General features: G+C 38.4%; 1 protein-coding gene across 1 annotated transcript; it reads right to left on the bottom strand.

Moving 5' to 3' along the window:
- Window positions 1-7412: 7412 nt before the first annotated feature.
- On the bottom strand, window positions 7413-21474 carry LOC106947666 (Krueppel-like factor 15). The gene is made up of 3 exons (XM_015032816.1): window positions 21289-21474; window positions 18167-19741; window positions 7413-7771 (listed from the first exon to the last, which is right to left on the bottom strand). The coding sequence occupies exons 2-3, from the start codon at window positions 19663-19665 to the stop codon at window positions 7594-7596; spliced, it is 1677 nt and encodes a 558-aa protein (XP_014888302.1). The 5' UTR covers window positions 19666-19741; window positions 21289-21474; the 3' UTR covers window positions 7413-7593.
- Window positions 21475-23840: the final 2366 nt, after the last annotated feature.

Here is a 23840-nt window from a genome sequence, read left to right as displayed (position 1 = left end):
TTTTTTTTTCCCCCCCCCCAAAAAAAAATTAGCCCCTGGGACACAAAAAAAAAAAAAAAAAAAAAAAAAACGAGCCCCGTTTTTGAGTGTGGAGGGTAGTTTAGGGCCAGATGTGTTGAATTAACTCCTCCTGCTGAATCCCAGAGTGCCTCTAAAGCAGCTCTGGCTCGTAAATCAACATGATCTACGTCTAGAGACAACAGCGGCGCAGTCAGGGACACCCGGGTTTTTTTTGTTTTGGTGTTAGTTGCTACCTCTTTCGTAAAGGCCACCTTTATGCTTTTCCACAATGACTCAGCAAATGCATGCCAAGAAACATCCACTCTTCAAAGTGTTGTTGAAGAGGCTTAGGGTGGGGGGCTGTCAGGGGATGCGGGTGTAGTGGTTTGAGGAAAAATATCTGCAAATAGGAAGACCAGAGAATGGGGTATAATTTCCATGCAAATTTACCATGTGGTCCAAATTTTATACTGACATAAGCTCACGTGTTCCTGATTTCTTTCTTATGCAACTTTCCGGGAAACAGTCTGTTTGGGTCTACTTCTGAGACACACACATCTAAGCATTTTATTGGACTGTGTTACTATTAAAATATTTCTCGAAACCAGCAGCAGTCACTGAATATGTGGATCTTTACCTATTTACCTTTTAATAAATCTTTTAAAGATGTTAAAAACATTGAATTTTTCACTTCAAATTCCGTTGAAAGTTTATGAGCAACTAATATTTAACCTGTAGCAAAAAAAAAACAACAACTTTCTTTTAGACTCCAAATAGAATAAGACTAGCTAAGTGTTTTTTTTAATTAATTTTATGTTTGACTAGCTTAAAAGTGGCTAGACTTATCCCTGTTTAATTCTAATTCAGTCCCAATGTCAAAATGAAACTGAAAATGCACCTTTTGGGGTTTCTACAAACAGAATAAAGGATCCAGAAATCTCAAATTGTGTTTGAACTGAATTTTAAATTAATATTTGTTCAGTTCAATTTTAATAATTGTAAGAAGTGGCGGTTTCTCATATGGGCAGAGGATCTGAAAGATAACTGTGTTAGTTGTGGTTCTGAATAATGACACTAAAAACTTACAACACTTTCTTTCAACTCTGAGTTTTGACATATCATGCTATAATGAATAATTAATGTATTTCTATTGCCATGTCATATTACAGGATACATTGATATCCAGGCATAGCTATAAAGTATTTTAAAACTTGTATTTTTTTTTTCCCCAACAAATAAATGGAAAAATTACAAAGCTTTACCATTATAAACTTTATGGAAATTTTCGTAAAAAAAACAAAAAAAAAAAAACAAAAGCTTCTCAGAGGAAAATTGTTCAAATGACTGTTTTCACACATACATTTATACAGTAACTTCACATCAAACTAACAGTTTTAGATCACTTTATATTTTAATAATTTTTCCTGTCATAGTTTTACTGTTTATCGCTGTTAAATATAAATATAAATATACAGACCTGGGTCTCGGTTCGGTTGAAGTGAACTCTGGTGGGGTTCAAATGCAGATGTAGACTGGAGACTGCTCCAAACGCAGGGAGTGAGGTACAGCGCAAAGCCTTCTGGGTAAACACAGCCAAAACAAACAGCCGACAAAAAAGACAAATAGACCCTTTTCACAGTGACGTCAGACAATGGCCGCCATAACTCAAACCTGGGTGTCTTTACTTCCGGTGTGATTTTGCCTTGGGAACCAAGCTGAAAAATTCCCGCATTCTCATAATCTTAAGGATATAATAAAAGGTAAGTTTAATAATAACAGCATCTAAGTGTTAGATAGCTGTTATTAATCATTGTAAAGTCACTGTGTATAAAATAAACAGCCTCCGATCGGAGAGTAAACCACCTAGCAGCAGCTTTAGCCACATTTAGGAAAAAATAAACTCTCCGTCAGTGCTGTAACGTTTAGAGGTTCACTTTCTGTTTTATAAAACAGTGTTTACGTGTTAGATAACCGTTATTAGTCATTGTCAATTTACCATACTCCAGCTGTATTCAAAGGAACCAGCCTCCGATCATGAGTAAACCAGCTAGCAGCAGCTTTAGCCACAGTTAGTGATGGAACGTTTAGAGGTTCATTTTCTGTATTAATGGAAAATAAAGGACAGCTTCCAACAACGTTGTTTAGAATAGTATTTTAAATATTGGGGCTGATTATGTATCTCTGCTCATTTCCAAGCTCAAATGAGCAACTTCACGTTCAAACACAAGTCCCCCAAAAAACGCGACCGGTGAATCATTATTTTTTATGAGTTTAGAAAAAACAAGACAAAAGCCACAAATCACGGCTTGACGACATTTCTGTTTTTCCAGCAACAAAATGCGCATCTCCATGCACTGTTCATGTTTCTGTCGCTGCTAACTGTCACAGAGTCTCTCCCAAAGACGCACAGAAGGAATAAAAATAAATACAAAAGAAAATATTAATGCACAGTGATTTGGATAAGTAACTTTAATCTGCTTACTGGATTTGAAATACGAACTCGTTAGATTATTCGTTACCGAAAAAGTGGTCCGATTAGAGGAAGGCATTACAAAGCAGCACCGGACATCTCTGCTTATAACAAACAAACCCCTATTTTATGGGATGAGTGGCAACTCCAGTCTATAATTTAAGAATCTGATCAAGATTAGAGCCTAAAACGTTATAGTTCAAAAACAGTAAAAAGTTCTGGTTAAGGAACAGTTATGTCACGTAGTTAGCTAGCTAACTAAAGGATACACAGCTTCGAGCCAAAACGGAAGGTGTGTGACGTCATGTGAAAAGGGTCTATTGAACATCTGCTAAACTCTTGAGACCACGCCATTTTTGTTTACATTTTATGAAGAAGGAAGTTGCGTTCAGTGTCTTCTTCTGAGGTTTTCGTGTTGTTTCTTTAAGTGGTTCTTGCTGCAGTGCCCCCACAGGCGAAGGAGGGGTGGGGGAGGTGAGAACAGGTTTTTCTCAGGGTTTGGTTCGTTTGCCACAGTTCTGTGTGAAAGCAAACCGCGGTTAGACTGTTTTAGAGACTATCATGCTTGTAAAGAACCATTTCTGATACAAATCAGGTATTTAATTGTACCAAATTCTGCCTTCAAAAGGCAGGTCCAGGGTTCCTACACATTCTTTATGTCAAAACATCTTATTCAGACTTCTTAGAACAGGAGTCTCAGAAGTGCTGTCCTCAAAAAAAATTAGGCGCAAAAAGTCAAGAAAGGAAGCTGATGCAGATGTACACTTTTTAAAAAGGTTTTAAATATAAATATTGTGTTTTGTTTATTGTAAAACATCAAGAAAACAATGCAGAACTACACAATTTTATTTTAAATATATAGAAATTGTTTTATAGATTTCTTGTCCTTAATAATGAAAAAAATGAGATTTTCCTAATTTCTTTTCCTTATAACATTTCCTACCGTGCAAAAGTCAGTTAATAAGGAGTAAATGGAGTTGTTTTCATATTGGTATTAATTTGACATGCTTTATTTTAAATTTGCCAAACCAAACCTCGATTTTAACATTTTGATTCACTGACTGAACTCACGTTCAATTCAGTTCAGTCTATTTATATAGTGCCAATTTGGAACATGTCATCTCAAGGCATTTTACAAAAATCAATTCAATCCACTGATTTACTAATCAAATGTGGGCCAAGCTGTACTTGCTTAAATACATGAAATTCATGCTGAGTAGGAACATTGGTTCTAACATACAGAAACTAAAGGCAACAAAGTTCACAAATGAGCATTTAGCCAAGAAAACTCCACTGCTGTGCCAAAATTTAAACATTTGAACTGATCTAAATCAGTCTGACGATCCTGATGATATAAATATATATTTTTTTCTTTTTTTTCTTTTCTTTTTTACATAAAAATGTGTTTTGTGCCCTTAAGGACTTTAAACATCAAAGTTTGGACCTTCAGTAGAGCTTTTCAATCACTTTTTGAAACAGGATTGGCTAAACTCACAGATTAAGGAGTAAATTCTTCAAACACAAATATATTTCTATATTCTGTTTTCCATTTCATAACTTTTTCACACCTGGAAACCCTGGAACTCTACTTTGAATTACAATACCAGAAAAAAAAAACAACTGAAAGCCAAACAAAACATTTGAAGTCCAGTAATATTGGAAACATATTGCAAAAATGGGAACTGAATCTAACTGGGATTATTAAAGTTAAAGCACATCCAAAATATGAGTTGCTATAAATCAGTTAGAGATGAACAACAATAGGATTTAAGCTTTAGAATTTTATTGTAAATGTGTTTTACATAGTAGAACAAAGCAAAAAATATATAAGAATTTGAGTAAATTCTTATTTTTAGTGTGTACAGACCACATATTGTAAACAACTCAGGAGATATTTTATGATGCATCATGTAGAAGCTGCTATTTCACCAGCTGACATGACCTTGGTAATAGCACGTTTTTGGAAAAATAGATGGTCAGGTAAATCTGAAACCATATCCTCACATACTCACTGAGCCACTTTAACATATGTGGTCTAGGAACACCAGAAAAAATATTCTCCTTATTTTACAGTATACATATATATTTTTATATTCAAAATATTTTGTTATGTACAGTTTCTCTACATTTTCAAAAAAAAACAAAACAAAAAACAAATCTTTCACAATCACAGATATCATTACAAGCAGTTGTCCTTTCTGATGCATGTACAGTATTTACATACATTCATGGATCACATCTTTAATACACATTCAGAAAAGTGTGTCTTCTGTATGCATGGAAGGAATGCCTGACAGAGCAAATACACTTTCTACATACAGCATCAAGGGCCACGTGCTGAACATTCAAATAGATCCGTCAATCACTGAGAAAATGAACACACACACACACACAAAAAAAACTTTTCAACAACCATTGTTTTAAATGTGAATAAAAAACGCTGACACCTGTCACATTTATGGCACAGAAACCAAGTCCTGCCTTGCTGTGGCACATTTGGCTTAAGTTCAGCTGAGATAAAGAGATACATGGCATCATACAGAGAGGAGGGAAAAAAAGAGGAAAACTTAATTTTTTGGAAAATGTGATGTGGCAAAAAGCCCAACACTGTTCCCGTAAAGAAAAGGACAAAGGCAGACATGACATGTTCATTTCATTGATGCTTTTTTTTATATGTTTACCCAAACCTGTTTTAATGGGAAAAAAAATGAGATGAGTTACGTGATGCAATAAATTCCAGTCTAAACGAATCCAATAAGAAAAGAGAAAACATTCCAGTTAAATTTGTTCAAGTTTCTTTGTATTTTTTTCAAGATGAACCCAAACACTCCACAAATTAAAGTGACTCTACCAATGGTTTATGAACAAGACACTGTATGTTTATTTTTAACTCTCTGCCAGTCCAAGTTTCAGTGGTTGACATCAGCCAATTTTCCATGATTATTACTAAGATTCAATACCAATGGTTGTAAATTTTGATGTTGTGCCCATAAAATACGCCAAAACTAAAATGTCCCACTATGTTCAATCAGTAAATGCTTTAAAACACAGCATATACTCTGATCTGGGTTTACCAGGAATCAGCTGAATGTTATTCATATGTGGTTTGATACATAAATGAGAATACTCCTCTAATGTCTTCATTTTCTGTGTGTTTTAAAATGATTCTCTTTGTAGTATTTCTGATTTTTATGTTTAAGACATATATAATAAAAAATTGCAATTAGTAAAAAACTGAAATCTGCAGGTCAGATCTCAGAATAATTGATATTAACCAAACAAATTTCCCCCCCAAAAATGATCCTGCTATAAGCCTTAGAGGGACAGTTGCTTTGTTTCACTGGGATTCTTCAAAGTTATTAACAGCAATAGTTTTAACAGAAAGTTTCTGAATTGCAACAACGGTGTAAAAACAGTGAAATAATCCTCAGAGCAGTGGAAGGATAACGAAGGCTGTTAATTTAGCTTATTTTATTCAAATAACTAAACCTGAAAATGTTCATTTTTACAAGATGTAATTTTCAAGTAGATGTTAAAAGTCAACTATTTCACAATGAGTGTCTCTTTCGAAGGTGTATAGATGGTTGTTATCTGCTGACATAGCCTGACAACCAAGTCAGTCTGGACAATTCCTGTTTGGGTTTTTAAAATACCTAGCTAGCTAAAAGGTGCATCTCACTGTTAGTTTTCCATCTGTCTGAGCGTCTCTTCATTTCTACAAACTTGTAGAAAGTTCGTAGAAACTTTTTAGAAGTTTCTTGTAGAGTTTCTACCACAGAAACTTGAGAGTTTGTACTCAGAGTACAAACTCTCCTGTTTCTAGAGTAGAGAGTAAAGAAACTAACACTGCATACAACTTTACAGAACCTCTCTTTAGAAAACATGAACTTTCCATCTTTTGAACTTTCCAGTATATTTTTTAATGGTCCAGTATCTTACCCAATTTTTCTCTTAAATTCTACTTTGGACAGTTACACCGCAGATCACCTTTATTTTGACAACCAGGGGTGATTTCTAAGTCAGACAAGATAAATAATACTGATGTTCACATTCAAAATCTATTTTTGTTTGGCAGTGGAAGAGAAAAAACTAATTTTGTTTCAGCTTATTCAGATTAGGTCTACTGCTATTTCATAACAGTGATACGAGGCAAATGAAATTACATAAAGTTATGAATGATATGGCAAAATATCACCAAGTTGTAAAACAGAAGTTGTGATGCGGACACACAGGACCATTTGGATCCACCATTAGCTTTAGCTTCAATTCACAGTCATCCATCAAAATAGGTTTTGATGTGATAGAAGCTTTTTGAGGAGAATCAACATTAAACTGACTCAGACTGCAGTAAAACAACACAATTTACTCAGAGATTCTCCGATGGGACAGATCACTGAAAATTTCCTATGTGCCAGTGCTAATTACACAGTGTGATGATTTACAATGGAGATCAATAAATCAACAGCTTTGTTATTTTGTGGAGCTTCTTCAACATTTTTCCCAATTTTGAGATTCTGGGGCATCAAAGAAGCCTTTTTAAAGCTTGAGGAATGTTGATGCATCTGCTACTTTGAAATCCTTGAGAAAGAATTCAACCAAGCCTGCTGTAACATCCTCTTATTTTTTGGCTCCATTTTCATGTTTCATGTTCATTGTTGGACAATAATTTGTTTTCCTTTTCAAAGAAACAATTACCAGAAAGGTAAAAAAAAAAAAAAAAGAAAAAAAAAGAGGGATTTTAAAAAGGAGATTTTTCAGTGACTGAAAAAAAAAAGATTGATATGGATGATTTGTTCATAAGATGCTCCTAAAAGTGTAAAAATAGCAAATTTGTCTTCTAAACAGATAAGCTAAAAGATTTGAGGATGAAATTTCTATATATGAAAAGCTTATTCCACCTGTGACATTGCTGCGTCAAGTAACAGTTTTCTGTTTAGTTTTGTACAGTCTTCTGCTCGTTACCCAATAAATTATCACAGTACCAAGAACGCGTGTCACACGCACATACAGCTCTTTACTGAGGCCTTTTAAGGGTTTTTGGACTGTCCTCCTCAGTGTTTCATCACAGACATCCAGTCCTCCCTCCGTCTCCTCCACTGAGCGTCACTCCGTCACGTCGGGGGTTAGAGGGGTCCATTTACAGAGCGTCCTGTCCTGTTGCTTCGGGGAAAGCGGTGGACTTTGAGGTGTTTTGACAGGTGATCGCTGCGAGCAAACTTCTTCTCGCAGACGATGCATTGGTACGGCTTCACACCGGAGTGGGAGCGGCGGTGCCTTGACAGCTCATCGGACCTGGAGAACCTGAGGCGAAGAAACCAACGAATGAGATCCACCACATTTTATCAAGCGAAAAATTATATATTTGTAATTTTTTTTTTCTAATTAAATCTGACCAAAAGTGTTAAAACATTTAAAGTACTTCAAAGTAGACAAAAACCAACCTAATCTTTGGTAAAAAGTCTTTCCTGAAAAGAAAATATTGAATTAAGTCACGTTTCCCAATAAGATAAAAAAAAGTTGTCAGTCTGTTTAGATGAGGGTAATCTGAGAGGTGTAATACTTTGCATGCAACTTCTCTGTGAAGTCAAAGAGCCATCCCATATTTAGCTCAACACATGAGCACGGTTAACCTGGGCCAGGTCTATTCCTGTCCTGATCTGCCATGGTCGCTACGGGCTCCAGCCAGCTCAGCTGCTGTGACAGCGAAGGGTTAAGTGGATGACAAGAGTAGTGCCTCTGCGCTCTACATGTGCATCTGTATACGTTAGTGAAGCTGTTAAGATCAAATTAATCTGTAACAAAGATCAGTTTCACAGTGGCTGCAGCCTGCTTTAGACATGAAGGTGATAATTCACAGAGATGTAAAAACATCATTCGCGGTTACGTTTGCCAATTTGCACTCCAGACACGCATACCACAAATGGCGTACTCATTACTCGAAAGACCCATGCCTAAAAGAAGAGAAAATCCTCAAAAAAACATAAAAAAACCTATGTAGTTTACGTTATTATGTCTTGCCTTTCTCATCTTATCTGACATACGGTCAATATACAAATAATCAGGTCAGTGTTGTACTCAAGGTCAGTCTGTATCAACATGTTTTGAGGTTGCAGCTATGCCTTGGATGTCACGACACTGGAACATATGTCATCTTTTGTAAATAACAGACCGGTATCACCTTTCTACGCATCTGGTGCTGCAATAGGATTGCCATCGAAACCATCTAATGCAAATATTTAGTCATTTCAAAAGGTTTCGTCAGGTAAGCATCACAGCTGAGACGTCAATTTGATTCAAATCAATTGAATCTACTGCGTAGCTCAAATGTTGCAACACATATTAAAGATTAACACCTCTTAATCTCATGCTACCTTATGCAGATGCTCAGTCTGTGCCAACGGAGGTTTAATCATTGTTTATGCTGAAAGTTTAGACTGTATTCTACTAATTTCTGATTAAGTCAGCAAATGCTCTAGTTATCTGACCACCTGACATTTATCCTACATAATTATATAAATTGACACTGTAAGTTCACTGCAAATTAAATGTATTTCTTCCTTCTCTTGTGATGAATTTTAATCCACTCATCCTCTATAAAGGGTGAACCAAAAGCATTTACTTCAAGGATGTGGCATGACTTGATGTTCTACAAACTGGCTTTCATTGTTTCAATTTTAAACCCATCTAGTAAATATTTATCATTATACTATTATACAAGTTGAGATAGCAAACAATGTAACAGCAGCTTAACACCAAATGCCCAAAGCTGTCAACGTGATGGTAGAGTAAATGTTTCATTTGTTTCTTGCTTCTGTGATATTGGAAAAAAAAAACAAAAGAAAAAAAAACATTTATTCATAATATTTAGCAACTTCTAGACAAGACCAAGCATACACAGCATCATTCATATGCAAATTTTATTTTTGTTTTTTTGCCACAAAGCCAACAGAAATATTAAAATAAGAATAAAGAATTTGACAAACATAACATAAAAATAAATATAATTATGTAATATAATTTTAGATCCCAAGCTGATCAAAAGTTTCTGTAAACAATTATTTTTCTCACTCTAGATTTAAAGGAAACAGTTTCTGTTCTCAGGTTTTCAGGGAATTTGTTTCACATTCAAGGAACATAAAAAGCTAATCTGACCTTGTTCAGTTCTGGTCCTGGGAACAGGACCAGAGGTCTCCGAAAACCTCAAGGGTGGTTTATATTTGACAAGTAATTTAAAAGTTTGTTTCAGCCCAAGACTGTTTAGTGCTTTATACCAAAATCTTAAAGTTGATCCTTTTACAAAGTGAATAACAAGAATAAACATCCCAGAACAGGCCAAAGTTCAAGGTCTATCTTGAGTTAAAGACAAAGCCATTAGCTTTTACACTCCTTTTACACTCTTAAACCAAATCAGTTAATATTACTAGAGAATTGAATAGAAACCAATTGCCTTAAACCAGAGGTTCCCAAACTGTGGGGTGCGCCCCCTGGAGGGGGCGCTGTGCCATTGCATGGGAGGCGCGGGAAGCCCTCTGGATAAAAGAAAACAAAACATGAACGCTGTATGCGCTGGGTTTTTACCATCAAATGGCCAACTCTCTGTTATTCCTCTGTCAATTTGATACAGTAGGGTTTTCCTCATTTCCCATATCTATGTCCTCTGTTACTTTTATCAGCAGATAAAACTGTTTAATCCGTTGTTAACATATCGTAACCTGTTTTTCCGAGCCGCCTTTAAACGCAACATGAGCTCGACGCTCTCACTGGGTTTAGACCTGTGAGGTAGTGAAGGAGACCTGCTGCTGCTGGGCGGAGCTACGCAGGTGTGTTAGAATCACGGCAGCAAACCAGCAAAAACGCAAAGAACTTTTACAGTTTTTACCCCAAACTAACAGACTGTTGAGTAAAGCTGTTGGATACAGGTAATGTTAACTAAAAGATGACTAGCTAATATCAATACAGCACCTTAAGCTTGTTAACAAGTAGCTTGTAGGCTACTGGTGTTGTTGTCTATGTTCAGCTACGATTCATTTTGCCCCCCAAAAAGTTGATTCCCCACCACCTTGTTCGTCTGGAGCTGGGGCTGAGCATAACAGGGAGTCTCTAAGAATCCACCTCCCACCCACTTCGCTCACACACATCGTTCAACCAGACAGCTATTTGTAAGCCATAGGGGGGGGGGCAGAAATAGTTTGGAAACCACTCGGGGGGGCCCAAGGAGAAAAAGTTTGGGAACCACTGCCTTAAACCATCCTGTTTTTTTCACAATAATTCATTTAATTTAGTTAACTTAGATCCTTGGAGCAGAGTTTACACAGCAGGAGCCCCAGTGAGCTTCATGCTTCTGTTTTTAACTCCCATAACAGATTTCATATTGAACTGAACAGAGATTCTGTCAGAACTCAACAGGCTGGATTTAAATTAAAAGCACGTTGAAGTTTGGTCAATAGTAGCTCATTAATAGAGTTATGTCTGTCTTGCTAATGTAAAATGACTTGCTAAAACCTGAATGAAAATTTTACACGTTTTATGAATTTGTCAGCAATCTTCTGAATTGCAGTAAATCTCTGAGTGTTTTAGTTTATTTAGTTTATATTACAGATAGCTAGCAGCATTAAAAAAGCAGCTTGTTCAACAAAAAGCAATGGTAATGGTGCCCAAGTTGTGATTTACACTAGTAAATAACTGATTTACAGTGGTAAATCACAACTTGGACAGATTATAGTTGTTTCAAACTCAATACAATTCACCCTGGAAGTCTTTGCCAACTTAAAACATTATTATTTTTGACAGACTTGTAATAACTTGACCGGCGACTGACATACAGAATACAGTCTTTGTTAACATGTTTTTTGTAATTAAGTTATTGGTCCAAAATTTTTTCATACTCTATCAGAACCCATTACACACACCAAATGTCCAATAAGTAGTACAGTTAACTACTTCACTAATGCCTTTCTAATTTTACCCAATTTGCAGTCTAGCACTGATAATAAATACAGCGCTGCCCTATGGTCGTAAGTCAACAAAGTAAATGTGTTCCACTAATGAACTTAAGTGATCCTAGTAGTGGGAGCACAGCTAGTCACTCTTGTTTTACCGTATGTTGGTTCCCACAACCTCCCAAAACAAATAGTCAGGGTGTCACAAGACGTTCTTTATGTCCAAAGGCAAGAGAAGTGTGTTGATAATATGATTTTGTTTTAAAATCCATAAAGTCATGGAACTGATTGTTGATAGAGAAATAACAATTGTAGCTTTATATTCAACCCTTTGACTCCCAACATATATTTTGAGACTTTCTTCTAAATCCTGCTGTATCCAATCCTATCCATGTGTTTTACCCTCTGGTTGAAGATATCACCCAAGATATCTACAGAGCATTAACGCCTGACCAACCATAGTGTGATTGGTTGCAGACGTCCTACAATCTTGAATGACACACAACTGAGAGTTTTTCATTTTTCTGAAAAAATCAATGACATGACGTTTGGTTTGCATGTCAACAGAAAGCAGCACACCTTGTGTCTGTGTAATCCTGATTAACAACTCAGGATTGTTAGCAACGTACATAACAATGTGCCAATGCTTCAATTCCTGTTGAGAACAGAAATAAACCCACCCAGACTATCCATCATTGTTGTGCCATTGTTGAAGGTTTGCTTCTCGTTAAAGTTCCCGTCCAGCAAAACTGTGTGTTAGTAGTTTTTTTTTTAAACCAAATAGTTGGTTTAAAAAACAATTTTAAACTTCCTGCTTTCTGATGTAACATATTTATTTAGTTGAAGCAAGGTCCACTCTTCCCTTTTTTTTCCATTTTTGTCTTGATTTCAGAATTTAAATTCAGTGACTATAATTAATAACTATTACTAAAATAATTGGATATGGGCACATGTCCGCTAACTTGCTAAAAATGGAACACATTTTTCAATTAGCACTTAAACATTTTCGCTAACTTTGAAAACATTTAGCGCACTTAGCTTACCCTAAATATATTTTTCCAGATACATTCTAAAGAGAAAGTTTTCCTTGGATGTTTTGAAAATGTTGTAGATGATTATCAACTGTTCAGAATTCAAGTCACTAGAGTTTTAAATCCATGCTCTTATTATGAAATGGGTTAAGACTGTTTATGCAGCAATTCTGTTTCCTCTCCTTATGTTCTCCACCTGTGATGAGATGCAGACAATGATGTTTATTCTGTACCCAGAATGCATCAATATAGAACAAGATCTTGTATCTCAATAGTAAGCAGTTTAAAATCTACTGATGTCCTCGGTGCTTTCCGACTAAAATCATACCACGGTCAGTTAGGCAACAGAGTTAGCAATATTCAACAATTATAAAACTGAGACCATGAGTGAAAGGCCTGTTCCAAAGAATCACTTCCTGAAGCGCAACCATTCTGGTTGGTTTACTATAACAAATTAGACCCTGTTGAGTGATGATCTATGTTGTAATGTGCCATTGGCAAATAGTGAATATAAGCATAGATTAATTTAGTGCTTTAGAATTAGCTCCCACTAAATACTGTGTTGCCATATCACTTTGGCATTAAACTAATGTTTATGATTTTTGCTTTAACAATTAAATTTTTGGTTAGTGATGCTTACCACTGTAAATAATATAAGCAGAATATCTTTGGTTTAACAAAGTCTTAATAATATAATATTCTACCTGCTGAAAAGGAAGGTCAGACATTATAGCTCATTTATTGAGAATATATGGCAACATCTAAAAAGTTTTGTTTATTTTGCTTTTGGCAACTTTTTAGGATTTGATGTCCCAATGACAATATTATGATTTAATACCTAATCAATATCGCACATCCCTATTTAAATCAGACCCAAAGTTACTAAAGTAGATGTTTTCTACCACAGGTGATAAATCTGGAAGAAAGCAACAAGTTCAGGTCTTTACTTTGATGAAAATCAAAGGTTTTCCTGTAATCTCTGTACTCTAAGTGGCTCTACATTTGCCAATGGTAAGCTTTGGCTGACGCATATACAGACATTAAACCCTGGAGTGGTGCACAACCAACTTCAAGCAGGGGCATGAGAGAAACCATGTGCAGCTCCTTGACATACTGGCACTAGGCCTGAGTCCAAGTATAACCCGCTACATCAGGAGAGAGAGGGTGGCGCATTTCAGCAAACATGAAAAACTCATATGTTTCTCATTTTTAATTTGACTCAACATTTTCTTTCGACATAATTCATTATCCCATGTTTATGGTCGAGGTTTCTGAGCTCTGTAATCTCTACATTTCAGGGATTGTGACCAAGGTCAGGGAGTTTATGGCTACATGGGTGGAGGGCACTTCTGTTGATCGTCTAAAAGTGTTTTTCACTTTTGATTGTGGGTTGGAGTCCTGGAGGCAGCTTGGCGTGGCTGCTGCGCGACACATAGTACACATATCAGTGTGGGTGCTGTGGGAAACACATGTGCAGGCTTTGTCCCAGCTTGTTCTTAAAGCCAACTCTGCAGCTACGCGAACATAAAAGCAGCGCCGAAGGTGGGGCAGTCAGGTTGGTTACAGTTGCATTGCAGCTGGTACTCGTATTCGTATTCGGTATTCGCTGCGTCATCTTCACTTTTTGGTACAGAATAAAATCTCTCCTTTCGTTTTGCCTCTTGCTTTTGCTCCGAGAGTCCAAATGAATTGCTAAATCAAACTGTAATACATCTGTCATCACCTCAGATTGTGGTGTTGTGATCGCAGATTAATCAGTTGTCAAAGACAACAAGCCACAAACCTGATGATAGATGACAAGTACACACACGCCGCAGTGTTGCTACAGCAAACTCTGCTTCAACGCCTAGCCGCTGAGAATGAATCAGTGTCTACAAGCAGGTGGGAGCTGGAAATACTGCAAGCTCATGGAAGTTGTATGTGATCCAGTCCAATAGCACTACTAACAGCAAGGCAGAATGAGACGGCAAAATGTAAAAAAGAAAGGTAAAGAGTTTGGTGAAAAGAGAAATGCAGCTTTGACTGAGTAACCTGTTGGCCTGCAGCCAGTGAAATACCACCTCTCTCTACTTCAGAGGAGCCAACACATGGGGAGCTCTTCTAAAGTTACAGAGGGTAAGGGGTGCCTGCCTCACTGGTTTATGTCCATTTCCTGGTCCAGCAGGAAACTGGCTGTGAAGGGGCAACTTTATAATACAGTAAATTGCTGTAGTCACATGCACGCACACATGCACCCACGCACGCACGCACGCACGCACGCACGCACACACGCACACAAACACTGTGCAGGTGCCATTTTTAGTGTACTGAAGGTTCCCAAAAGGAACAGAGACCTGAATGTCTGAAATACATAAAACTACATGATGTTTGGCCAAAAATGTTGTATTTTTCTTACATAAGTTTTGGAAATGTATTCGTTTTGAATTATACTGGAGTGCAGACCATTGATATGTAAACTTTTCCACATTTTGGAATGGATTTTGGGGGGATTTTGTGTGAGAGACCAGAACAAAGTGATGTAGCATTGGGAAGTGGAAGGAGAACACCACAAAGATGTTTGAAAATATGCTTACAAGCATAGCAGGCATGCAAATTCAACCCCATTTGGTCCAATATAATCCAATGTTACCAATTGCCTTTACAAATACTACATAGGATGTGTGATTTAATCAAAAACCCAAGTGTTTGGATTTTGTAGTTGGACCCCCTCTGAGTCCTGCTAATTGCATCGAGTCACTCAGTGTGCAGGTATCTCTGCTCCTGCACTAGAATTTGCAATAGTTGATTGCACTGATGTGTTAACTTTGCAGCAATCCCTCATACTGAGCATGCATTTAGATGGACAAAGGAAAGAAAACCCCCAGAGAAACAGACCACCACCAAAACACAACTCTGGATCCAGACACAGAAACACGAGTCCAGGAGGGCTTTCTATGTCAAAGAAAAGTTGCACAATAGATAATCCATCAACTGACAGTGGAAAGAGTATGACACAACTGCAAACATACTGAGACATGGTTGTCCATTTAAACAGACAGGCAGGGACAATCACAAATGGAGATGTCCTTTTTTCTCTAGACAAAAACAGTACCCTTCTGAAATGATTTTTTTAAACCATGTATAGTGTGTAGTTCATGGTAGCATTTTGATTTAAAAGCCTATGTTTCCAGTACCCTATACTTTTGCTATTTTTCCCCACAATATAAGAGAGCACTTAAAATGTATCCTTGTTTTACATTGATTTTTCTTCCTAGGTGGACAGTCTAATATCTGCATTGGATAGCATATGGTTAAGAATTAAAATTCATAACCATATGCTATGGTAACATGATGTTCAAGCTGTGCCTGTCATAAATCTCACACAACTAAGGCGGGTTCTGATACACACACTGCAACAACAAAACAGGATGGGTTAAATCTGGATGAATGAGATGACTCATGTGTTTAGCTGGTACATACAAACACAACAGCAGCACTTTTCCTGTTTTTTTTCTTCATTCTTCAGTAAAACACTGACCAAGAGAAATTATTTAGAAATGATTCCTGCCTTTTCTTTTGAATGATCCTGTTGCTATGCAAAAACTAAACTACAGTCAGTGGATTTTCTTTTTTTTACCTAACTAGACAAAATGATGTTAATTCAGGCCATGCTAACTCTAAAAAACCAAGATATGGAACATTTCATCTCCAATAAATGTGTAATTTGTTTGACATATCAACTAAGAAAAAGTTCACACATGCAAATATATCCCAAAGAAATCCTGTATCACAAACTAAGCCTTTCTCTTTCCGGGAATGTTTCATCAATGGTGGAAGGACAGAGTGAGTGAATGGTGACAGATGTGATCACATTACTCATAATCAGACATTGTGTGCTTGGATTTATGAAAAGATTACAGTGCTTAATGCAGTCTATTTGCTGGAGGTTAATGCCTTGTTTTTTACTGAGCCAAGCAGTGAGCTCTGTCACATACAATCAGGGATAATGCTGTTGGTTTGTGCTCAACTGATGTATATTGTCAAATGTACATACTCCTGATACATAAGTCAGCCATTCACTGAGTACAGAGCCTTTCCTCTTAATCTAAAGAATATTGGTACAAGATAATCAGGAAGTCAGAACATTTTCCTCCAGTCAGTCCAAACCTCATAAATAAAAACTTCAGATTTGAATTGTTCAATCTCAAAGCCATTCTCTGGAGAAAAGTGCTCCAACTGTATGATATTTCCTCACTGTACATTTGTCTTTTAATTAATCTCTTATCTCTAGACAGCCGATAGACCTAGATAACTATATTTTCTAACCTCTTAGACACAGGACAATAAAAAATAACATAAATTGTGAATTGTGACATCTGGAAAGTGTAAGTACAGTGCAGTTTTTTTAAACCATGTTCAATGTTTAAAGGAACCAATATCCATATTCACTGATGACACTGGAGCTTCTTTAACTAAACCAAACATAAACAGTGGTATAGAATCATTAGAGTTACTTTTTACTCTATTCCCAAATATTATGTTAATCCTAAACATGAGTCCTTGTTATTATGATTGGACCAAGATCCTGACTCTTACCCTATCTTGACCCTGTCAGTAGCAATGCAGATACACAAGACTCTGTGTATAGCCTTGAGCCCTTAATGTACCTTTAGAGGGTGGATTTATTGACCGGGAGTTCAGAAGTTGGCGGAATTAACCTGGAGTTAAAGTACAAATAGGATGTTTCTACTCAGATGGAGGCTTTGATTCCAGCGTAGTATGCTAACTGGAACCTGGCAAAGCGGACTTTGTGGATGTGTCATGGATGTGTGATCATGTCAGGCACAAAATATAATAAAACTTCAGAGTCTTTTTGATGCATGAATGTGTATTCCGTGGTTGTGGATGGTGAGCAAACAGGTGCAATAACTAACAGGGGACAAAGTCTGCCTATGGACGACTTCAAAAGGTGCCCTATCTAATCTGCAACTTAGCCATGGTTCAAAAACACACTGATAGCAGGGGAGAGACACAGCTTGCAGAAAAGAACAAACTGTAATTGAAAATGAACAGTCCATAGTGGAGCTCCCATACAAAATAAGCCTCCTGATTGAAATCCAACCATTTTTTCCTCAAACTATTTTTCTGCATAAGAGAATATGCAGAAACACTCTGCCTTGGAGTGTTTCTTTGAAAGGTATGGCAATCTGCCAGTGCAATAGAGCTTACATAAAAAGGACAACAGGACAGGAAAACAGTTTGTCACTTCTTATCTATAATTACTCAGCAAAACAAGGCACTGTTGATATGCTTGTTTATAACATGTAATAAACTCTCCAGATTGAGTAGCATTTTATCAACAGATGTCTGTGAATTAATTTATATGGTCCCATATGGAGTGGAAGTTGATAACCTTGTTTACTGTAATATCAGATGTGGGGAAGTGTAAAGGTATGGAAAAAGTGATGATGGAGGTAAAATTGTTGCCTACTTTGAAACTGCAGGACTATGTTTGGTCTAGTTCTAAGCAGAAATGGCCAGTGTGACTCCACCCCACACAAAGTAGCTGGCAAACGTAGCATAGCTTGGCACAATTAGTATTTATGTCAATCTTGGCAGAATTCATAGCTATGCTATCTTATGTAGCATAACACTGCCCACTTCCTGTCCATCTTTCAGTTTAATGATAGGTATTTGTTGGCACATGAGTCACTTTCGCACTAATATATCAACATTGGTTTGCTCACCTCCATCCACAGCCAGGCCACGTGCATGCAAAGGGTTTCTCCCCTGTGTGTCTTCTCAGATGTGCTTTGAGGTGGCTACTCTTGGTGTACATCTTATTACAGCCAGGAAATGTGCACTTGTGCATTTTGATGAGGTCTGCCACTGTGCTCTTCTGGTACCGCTGACTTCCGGTAAGGACACCCGCTGCCGAACCTCCTAGGCCTAACGTCGCTTCCGCAAGCCCATTGGGTTTGGCTGCAATGGGCACTGGTGCAATTCGGACGAATTTGGATGGAGCAGTGCTCCCTGTTTTGCCTGAGTTAGTTGTTGCAGGGGAAAGCAACTGAGGCACTAAAGCAAATGTCTGCCCCTGGATGTTGACCAGGAGCTGGGCAATTTTGATAGACGATGGGGATTCAGTTGGTTGGGAATGGGTTTTATGGGACTGATCCGGGATGGTGTCTGATGCAGCACTGGAATTTGGTTCTTGTTTGACCTGTATGGGCTGGATTTGGAGGATGACGGGCACACTTGAGGCAATGGTAGCACTTTCTGGTGTCAAAGGTGTTAGTGATCCACAGTCTTCCTTCTTGATCCCATCAACACAACTGTCAGTGGAAGTAGTTACACAGCTATTGCCTTCTGTCACTGGTGAGCTGCCTGTATCTGATGCACATGCAGCATACTTAGCCTCTGACTTGGAGGCCACAGGGACAGTTTGATCTGAGTTCTGGGATTGTGATTCAGGTTTTGCTGCGAGTGTCATTGAACCCTCTGATTCCGTATCATCTGACATAGACATGGGAGGTGACATTTCCTCATCACTCCCATTCTCTTCCTTCTCCATTGCTACCATCATGTTCTCTTCAAGGAACTCTTCAATCTCCTCTAGAGTTGGCTGAAAGAGGAGTGCTTCAGGATCCTGCAGCTCATCAAGGAAAACTGGGAACTCAAAGCACTCCTCTTTGGTCAAGTGCTGCTGGACTCCAATTCGCTGCTCCCTCTTGGGCTCCCATGCTAGGCCCATGGGCAAAAAAGGGGATGATGGAGATGAGGAGGTAGAGGAAGCTGGAGAAGAGAAGGAAAGAGAGGAGGAAACAGAAATGTTGCCGCTACTGGAGCTGAATGAGGTTGTAAGGGAGGCCTGTGAGAGAAGGAGGTCCAGAAGACTCTCTTGATTCTCTCCTCCTGATGAGTTGGAGCACCCACTGCTCCTGTTGCTCCTGCTTTCATAGCTAGAGCAAAAAACGCTCCGTGATGCTGAAGATGTGGACTCGGGGCTGGAGCAGAGGGAGGAGCGCGGGCTGGAGGAGTCGCTGAGGTCATCTTCAGAGAGGCAAGGCGAGGAGGAGAGCGTCAGCCCTTGGTAAGGGTGGTGCTGATAGGTGCCCGCATCAGTCACCATGATGCCCTGCGAAACACCACCCTTGGTGTAGCGAGACGCGCACCCGTAGTCGGACCCTGGAGAGCAGGAATAATACAGGAAGGTCTCCTCACCAAGTGGCAAGTGATCAACCATTCCTGTGGGGATTGATGACTGCTGACTTTGCTGGGCACTGACGATCAAACTGTTGATGAAGATTCTTTTCTTTTTTCTGTAAAAGAAACAAATATTTAACAATGACACAAGTTTTACTAGACTTCTCAAAAGTGATTCCAAAGAGGCCTGGATATGGCCTAACATGCAAGTTGCACCATGGTTGAGTACAACGGAGTTCCCAGTTTGACCAACAAACAGACTTTGGATATATCAGTTTGAGTTAGGCATTTCTAATCACACCACAGCTACACTGAGTGTGGTCATACTGTGAGGTACACAGTAGTCCCTTTGGGGTCCTTCATTACACAGCAAACCACCAGACTAAAAATTATTATACCTTTCTGGTCCCTGTCAAATACCTGCTGCTTGTTTGGAAGCTCTGCAAACTTATGGCACTTCAAAAGGGAAGGCAACCACATGTTAGGGAACTGGAATGTGTGTGTGTGTGTGCATGTGTATGAATGTGTGTGTCGAATTTGCAGCTGCTGGTCCAGGCTTCAAGCTGACCATGTGGAGACAGGCGTTCCTCTTTTCTCACCACTTTTAAGATTAAAGCCACATGGTCACTGAACAGTGTTTCTATTTGTCTCCCTTCATGGTCCTTAATTCATGCTAATCTGAGCAATAGAGATTTTCTTGCACTGTGAGATTAGAATGAGGAAAATAATCTTCTAACTTCCTGCAGACTGACCACACAGTGCATTCATATGTCAAATCAGTTTAGAATACGCAGAGTTTCAGTAGGATGATCCATGAGCAAAGGATTTATTCTCTATTTTTATGCACCCAGCAGCTCAGGAACAATGCTCTGCCACTACATTTACACGGATTAAAAATACTAGACATCAGATGGCTTTGGAGGAAATGAGTGGCCCTGATGTTTAACATGAGTCTGAAATCCATATGAAATCCTCAATAGTGTCTGAGAACTGAAAGGACTGCCTCCGCCTTCCCCTCTTTCTGTAAGGCTGTTTCCTATAAAGAAGAAAAACAGTTTCTATGAAAGGCTCCACATGTCTCAAGTAAAATCTGATGTTTAATTCAAGTGGCTGACACAACTACACAGTGCTTAACTCAAATAAATTTGTATTCAATTTCACATTCAGTAATTTGAGATCTTATGAAGGCGGTTACATTTGGGGGTAACATCAAATTACATGGATCGCCAGAGGAGGGGGGTCTGCAGCTGTGGCTATGCCTCATGGAAGGGGAAAAAGTTTGCGAGGAGAGAGTACACCTCATTTTGGCCAAGACTGAAGTCATTTGTCCTGCAGTAACTCTACGGGTGTGGAACATCAAAAAAGGGCTTTGACAGCAGGATGCTCTCTTTAACAGCACCGTGGGGTTTGACCTGAAGGGTTTCTCCTCAGCATTCGTGGCATGTTCAACCCTGCAGCCTGAGACTGCAAGTCCAACCACAATCTCAGTTAGGCTTTGGTTTAATGAAAAACCAAGACATTTGTTCAAAGTTTGGTGTTTTTTCACCAGAAAGAGAACAGTCAGAAGCTCATGTTGCTCAAGTTTCTAGATGACACAAGTTTCTATTTACTCATCAGTGCATAAGAGGTCATGCATTTTTGGTTAAAAGCAAAATGAGCTCACCTGTCAATGCAAGGAAACTAAACCCAGCTCCTTCGCACCGTGCGCTCCAGTTCTGGACGAAGGTTTCTGTGCGTAACAGCACGCATTGGCAGTGCAACTCCAACACACGAGCTTTGCTCTTTGCATATCCTTATGCCTCTCTCTCTTTCCCTCCCTCTCTCTCTTACACACACACACACACACACACACACACACATTCATGCACTCACTCACTTTGAAGGCCTGGCGGATCACTTAACCGTCACATGATCACAAGCTGGGAACCCGTCAAATCAGGGGATTGGCCCTGTGAAGGCTCGCCTGCTTGGAGCATTACAATTGGCTCAGGACGGAGAGAGGCAGGCCTCAGAAAGTGTTGTGAGTGGAAGGAGGAGTAGCAGGGAGTGTGTGTGAAAACTGGTTTACATCATAAATCATTTAAATGTCTTCATTCTAACCTCAAAGGCTCCAGATGAGACATGTACAGCACTTTACAATGCTTCACTTACATGTGGCAGTGTGTGCAAACACATTCCACTTTTATGGACTGTTCACAGCGCTGCTTCTCATACAGTTTGGTTTATGTAATGTTGGAGTTCTTTCCTTTTCCTGTTATTTATTCAGTAATATGTTAGCTAATACTTTATGTGAGATGATGCTGGGCCACCTTGAGACTAGACTTGGCTCATTTCCCAGCACAAGGACACAGCAAAACATGTTGAAGGACTTTGCTCTGATCAGATGAGATCAAAATTATATTTTCTGCCCTGAATACAAACATAGCAAAGCACATCACCCTGAACACAACATCTCAATGGTGAAACATGGTGGTGGGTGAAACATGCAGTAGGATGATTTTCTTTAGCAGAACTTGAAAAATAGAGTTTTAGTTAAAATTGTTAGTGCCAGACATGTGTCTGGCACTAACAGACACATGTGGCTGTTAGTGCCTTCCTAGCCAGTTCCTAGCCAGTTCTTATAAACTGGCTAGGAATCAGTTTATATCGATCCATTCTCATGTGTTCATGTGGCCCAGTCAAATTCCAGACCTAAATTCAACTGATAATCTGTGGAATGACTGGAAAACTTCTGCTCCCTTTATTCAGTCTGACTGATTTTGAGCTACTTTTCAAAGAAGAAAAGGCAAATTATTTAGTTTACATGTGCAAAACTGGTACTGACCACCAACCTATCAGTAGGGGGCGCTGTGAGAATCAAAAATGTTTGTCAGACTTTTTTGGTTTTATGCATCATCCTATGCTTACAGGAGACAGGATGTTTATTGGGGAATCTTGGACAAGATTGCAAACACATTGATCTGTTGTAGTTGTCATTCCAAGCCACTACATGGCACTGTAATGTTAGCATGTCATCAAATTTGCATGCACTTTCAACAGTAACCAGGTTTTTGTTGGGGTTTTTTTGTTGTTGTTGTGAATTCTACAGTTCTGACTGTTGAACATTTTTTTGAGCGGAATAGCACAGGAAGGCAATGGCCAGGCTAGTGCATGCATAGTATCTCACACCTCCACAGGGGGTGTTACAAAAATGTTCCTCTCTGAGACCTGATTTCAAAAACTATCAGTGTCAAAGACACCAGAAACATGAAAACAAGTGACTAGATCACAACTAAAGTCCTACAGTTTCCTGGATCACTTAAAATCCTAATAAAAAGTTGTAACTTGACAACATGTGGAAAAAGTTCAGCTGGTGTAAATACTTTTGTAATACATTGTTTGTGGTCATTTACTCACTTCCTAAGGGCTTCAGATATACAAGTTTTTCTTTCATGCCAAATAAGGCAGAGCTCATATAAGCAGCTCAACAGGCTGAAAAAACATCACTAACCCAAATTAAATTTACTTGTGTTGCTTAGATTACCTTTCAGTGTTCTGGATAAATGACCCTTTTTAGTCTCTTTGTAAACTTTAGGACTGCTTGACAGGGTAGTATACACTCCAAAGCTAATGGATAGAACGCTGTGTAAAAAGATATACAATATCACACAGTAGAAGCCTTCTGCTGTAAACCTGTACTGATGCCTCTTCTTTCAGTTCCAGCCTTTGCTGTGCCTGTTTCCCCTTTGACTCTTAAAATCTTGGTTGCCAGAACATTTACTGCTACTGCTAAAACTACTAAAACTCTGAATATTTCTAGTTTAGTACAGCACAGAAGTTTTCTCCACCCGACGTGCATAAATGTATTTTGCTTCCAGCGAGCTTGAAATTCCTGTTTTCAACACTGGTCTTTACAAATTACTGCTTGATTCTTTAAATATTTGCTGCTTTTTCTTGCATTTTTACTTCTGCCCTTGTCATCCACTTAGATGTTGCATTGCACTGGTTGGATAACACTCAAAACTTGTATTTACATGGCAATAAGTTAGCTAAATATGAGATCAGTCAACATCTATTTATTGGAAGGACTTTATGTGTGCCTTTTGCACAGTGCTAGTAAGTATTTACTCCCTGGCAGATTTCTTTCATTTTTGAGATCAGTTTTAATATCAAACAAAGGAGACTTGAGTGAAGTTGAGTGATAAAAGTTCAGACATATGGAAGGGTATAAATACT

This window comes from Poecilia latipinna, unplaced genomic scaffold (assembly GCF_001443285.1).
Source record: "Poecilia latipinna isolate Pla-1442-1.1 unplaced genomic scaffold, P_latipinna-1.0 Scaffold251, whole genome shotgun sequence".
Taxonomy (NCBI): domain Eukaryota; kingdom Metazoa; phylum Chordata; class Actinopteri; order Cyprinodontiformes; family Poeciliidae; genus Poecilia; species Poecilia latipinna.
The sequence above is the reverse complement of the archived record's forward strand: the minus strand, read 5'-3'. Positions and strand labels throughout refer to the sequence as shown.

Excerpts from the sequence above, each read along its gene's own strand:
- LOC106947666 (XM_015032816.1), bottom strand. The coding sequence starts at position 19,665 with ATGGTTGATCACTTGCCACTTGGTGAGGAGACCTTCCTGTATTATTCC. Across the intron at positions 7,772-18,166 it reads TGGCCTGGCTGTGGATGGAG|GTTCTCCAGGTCCGATGAGC; the intron begins GTGAGCAAACCA and ends TCTTCGCCTCAG.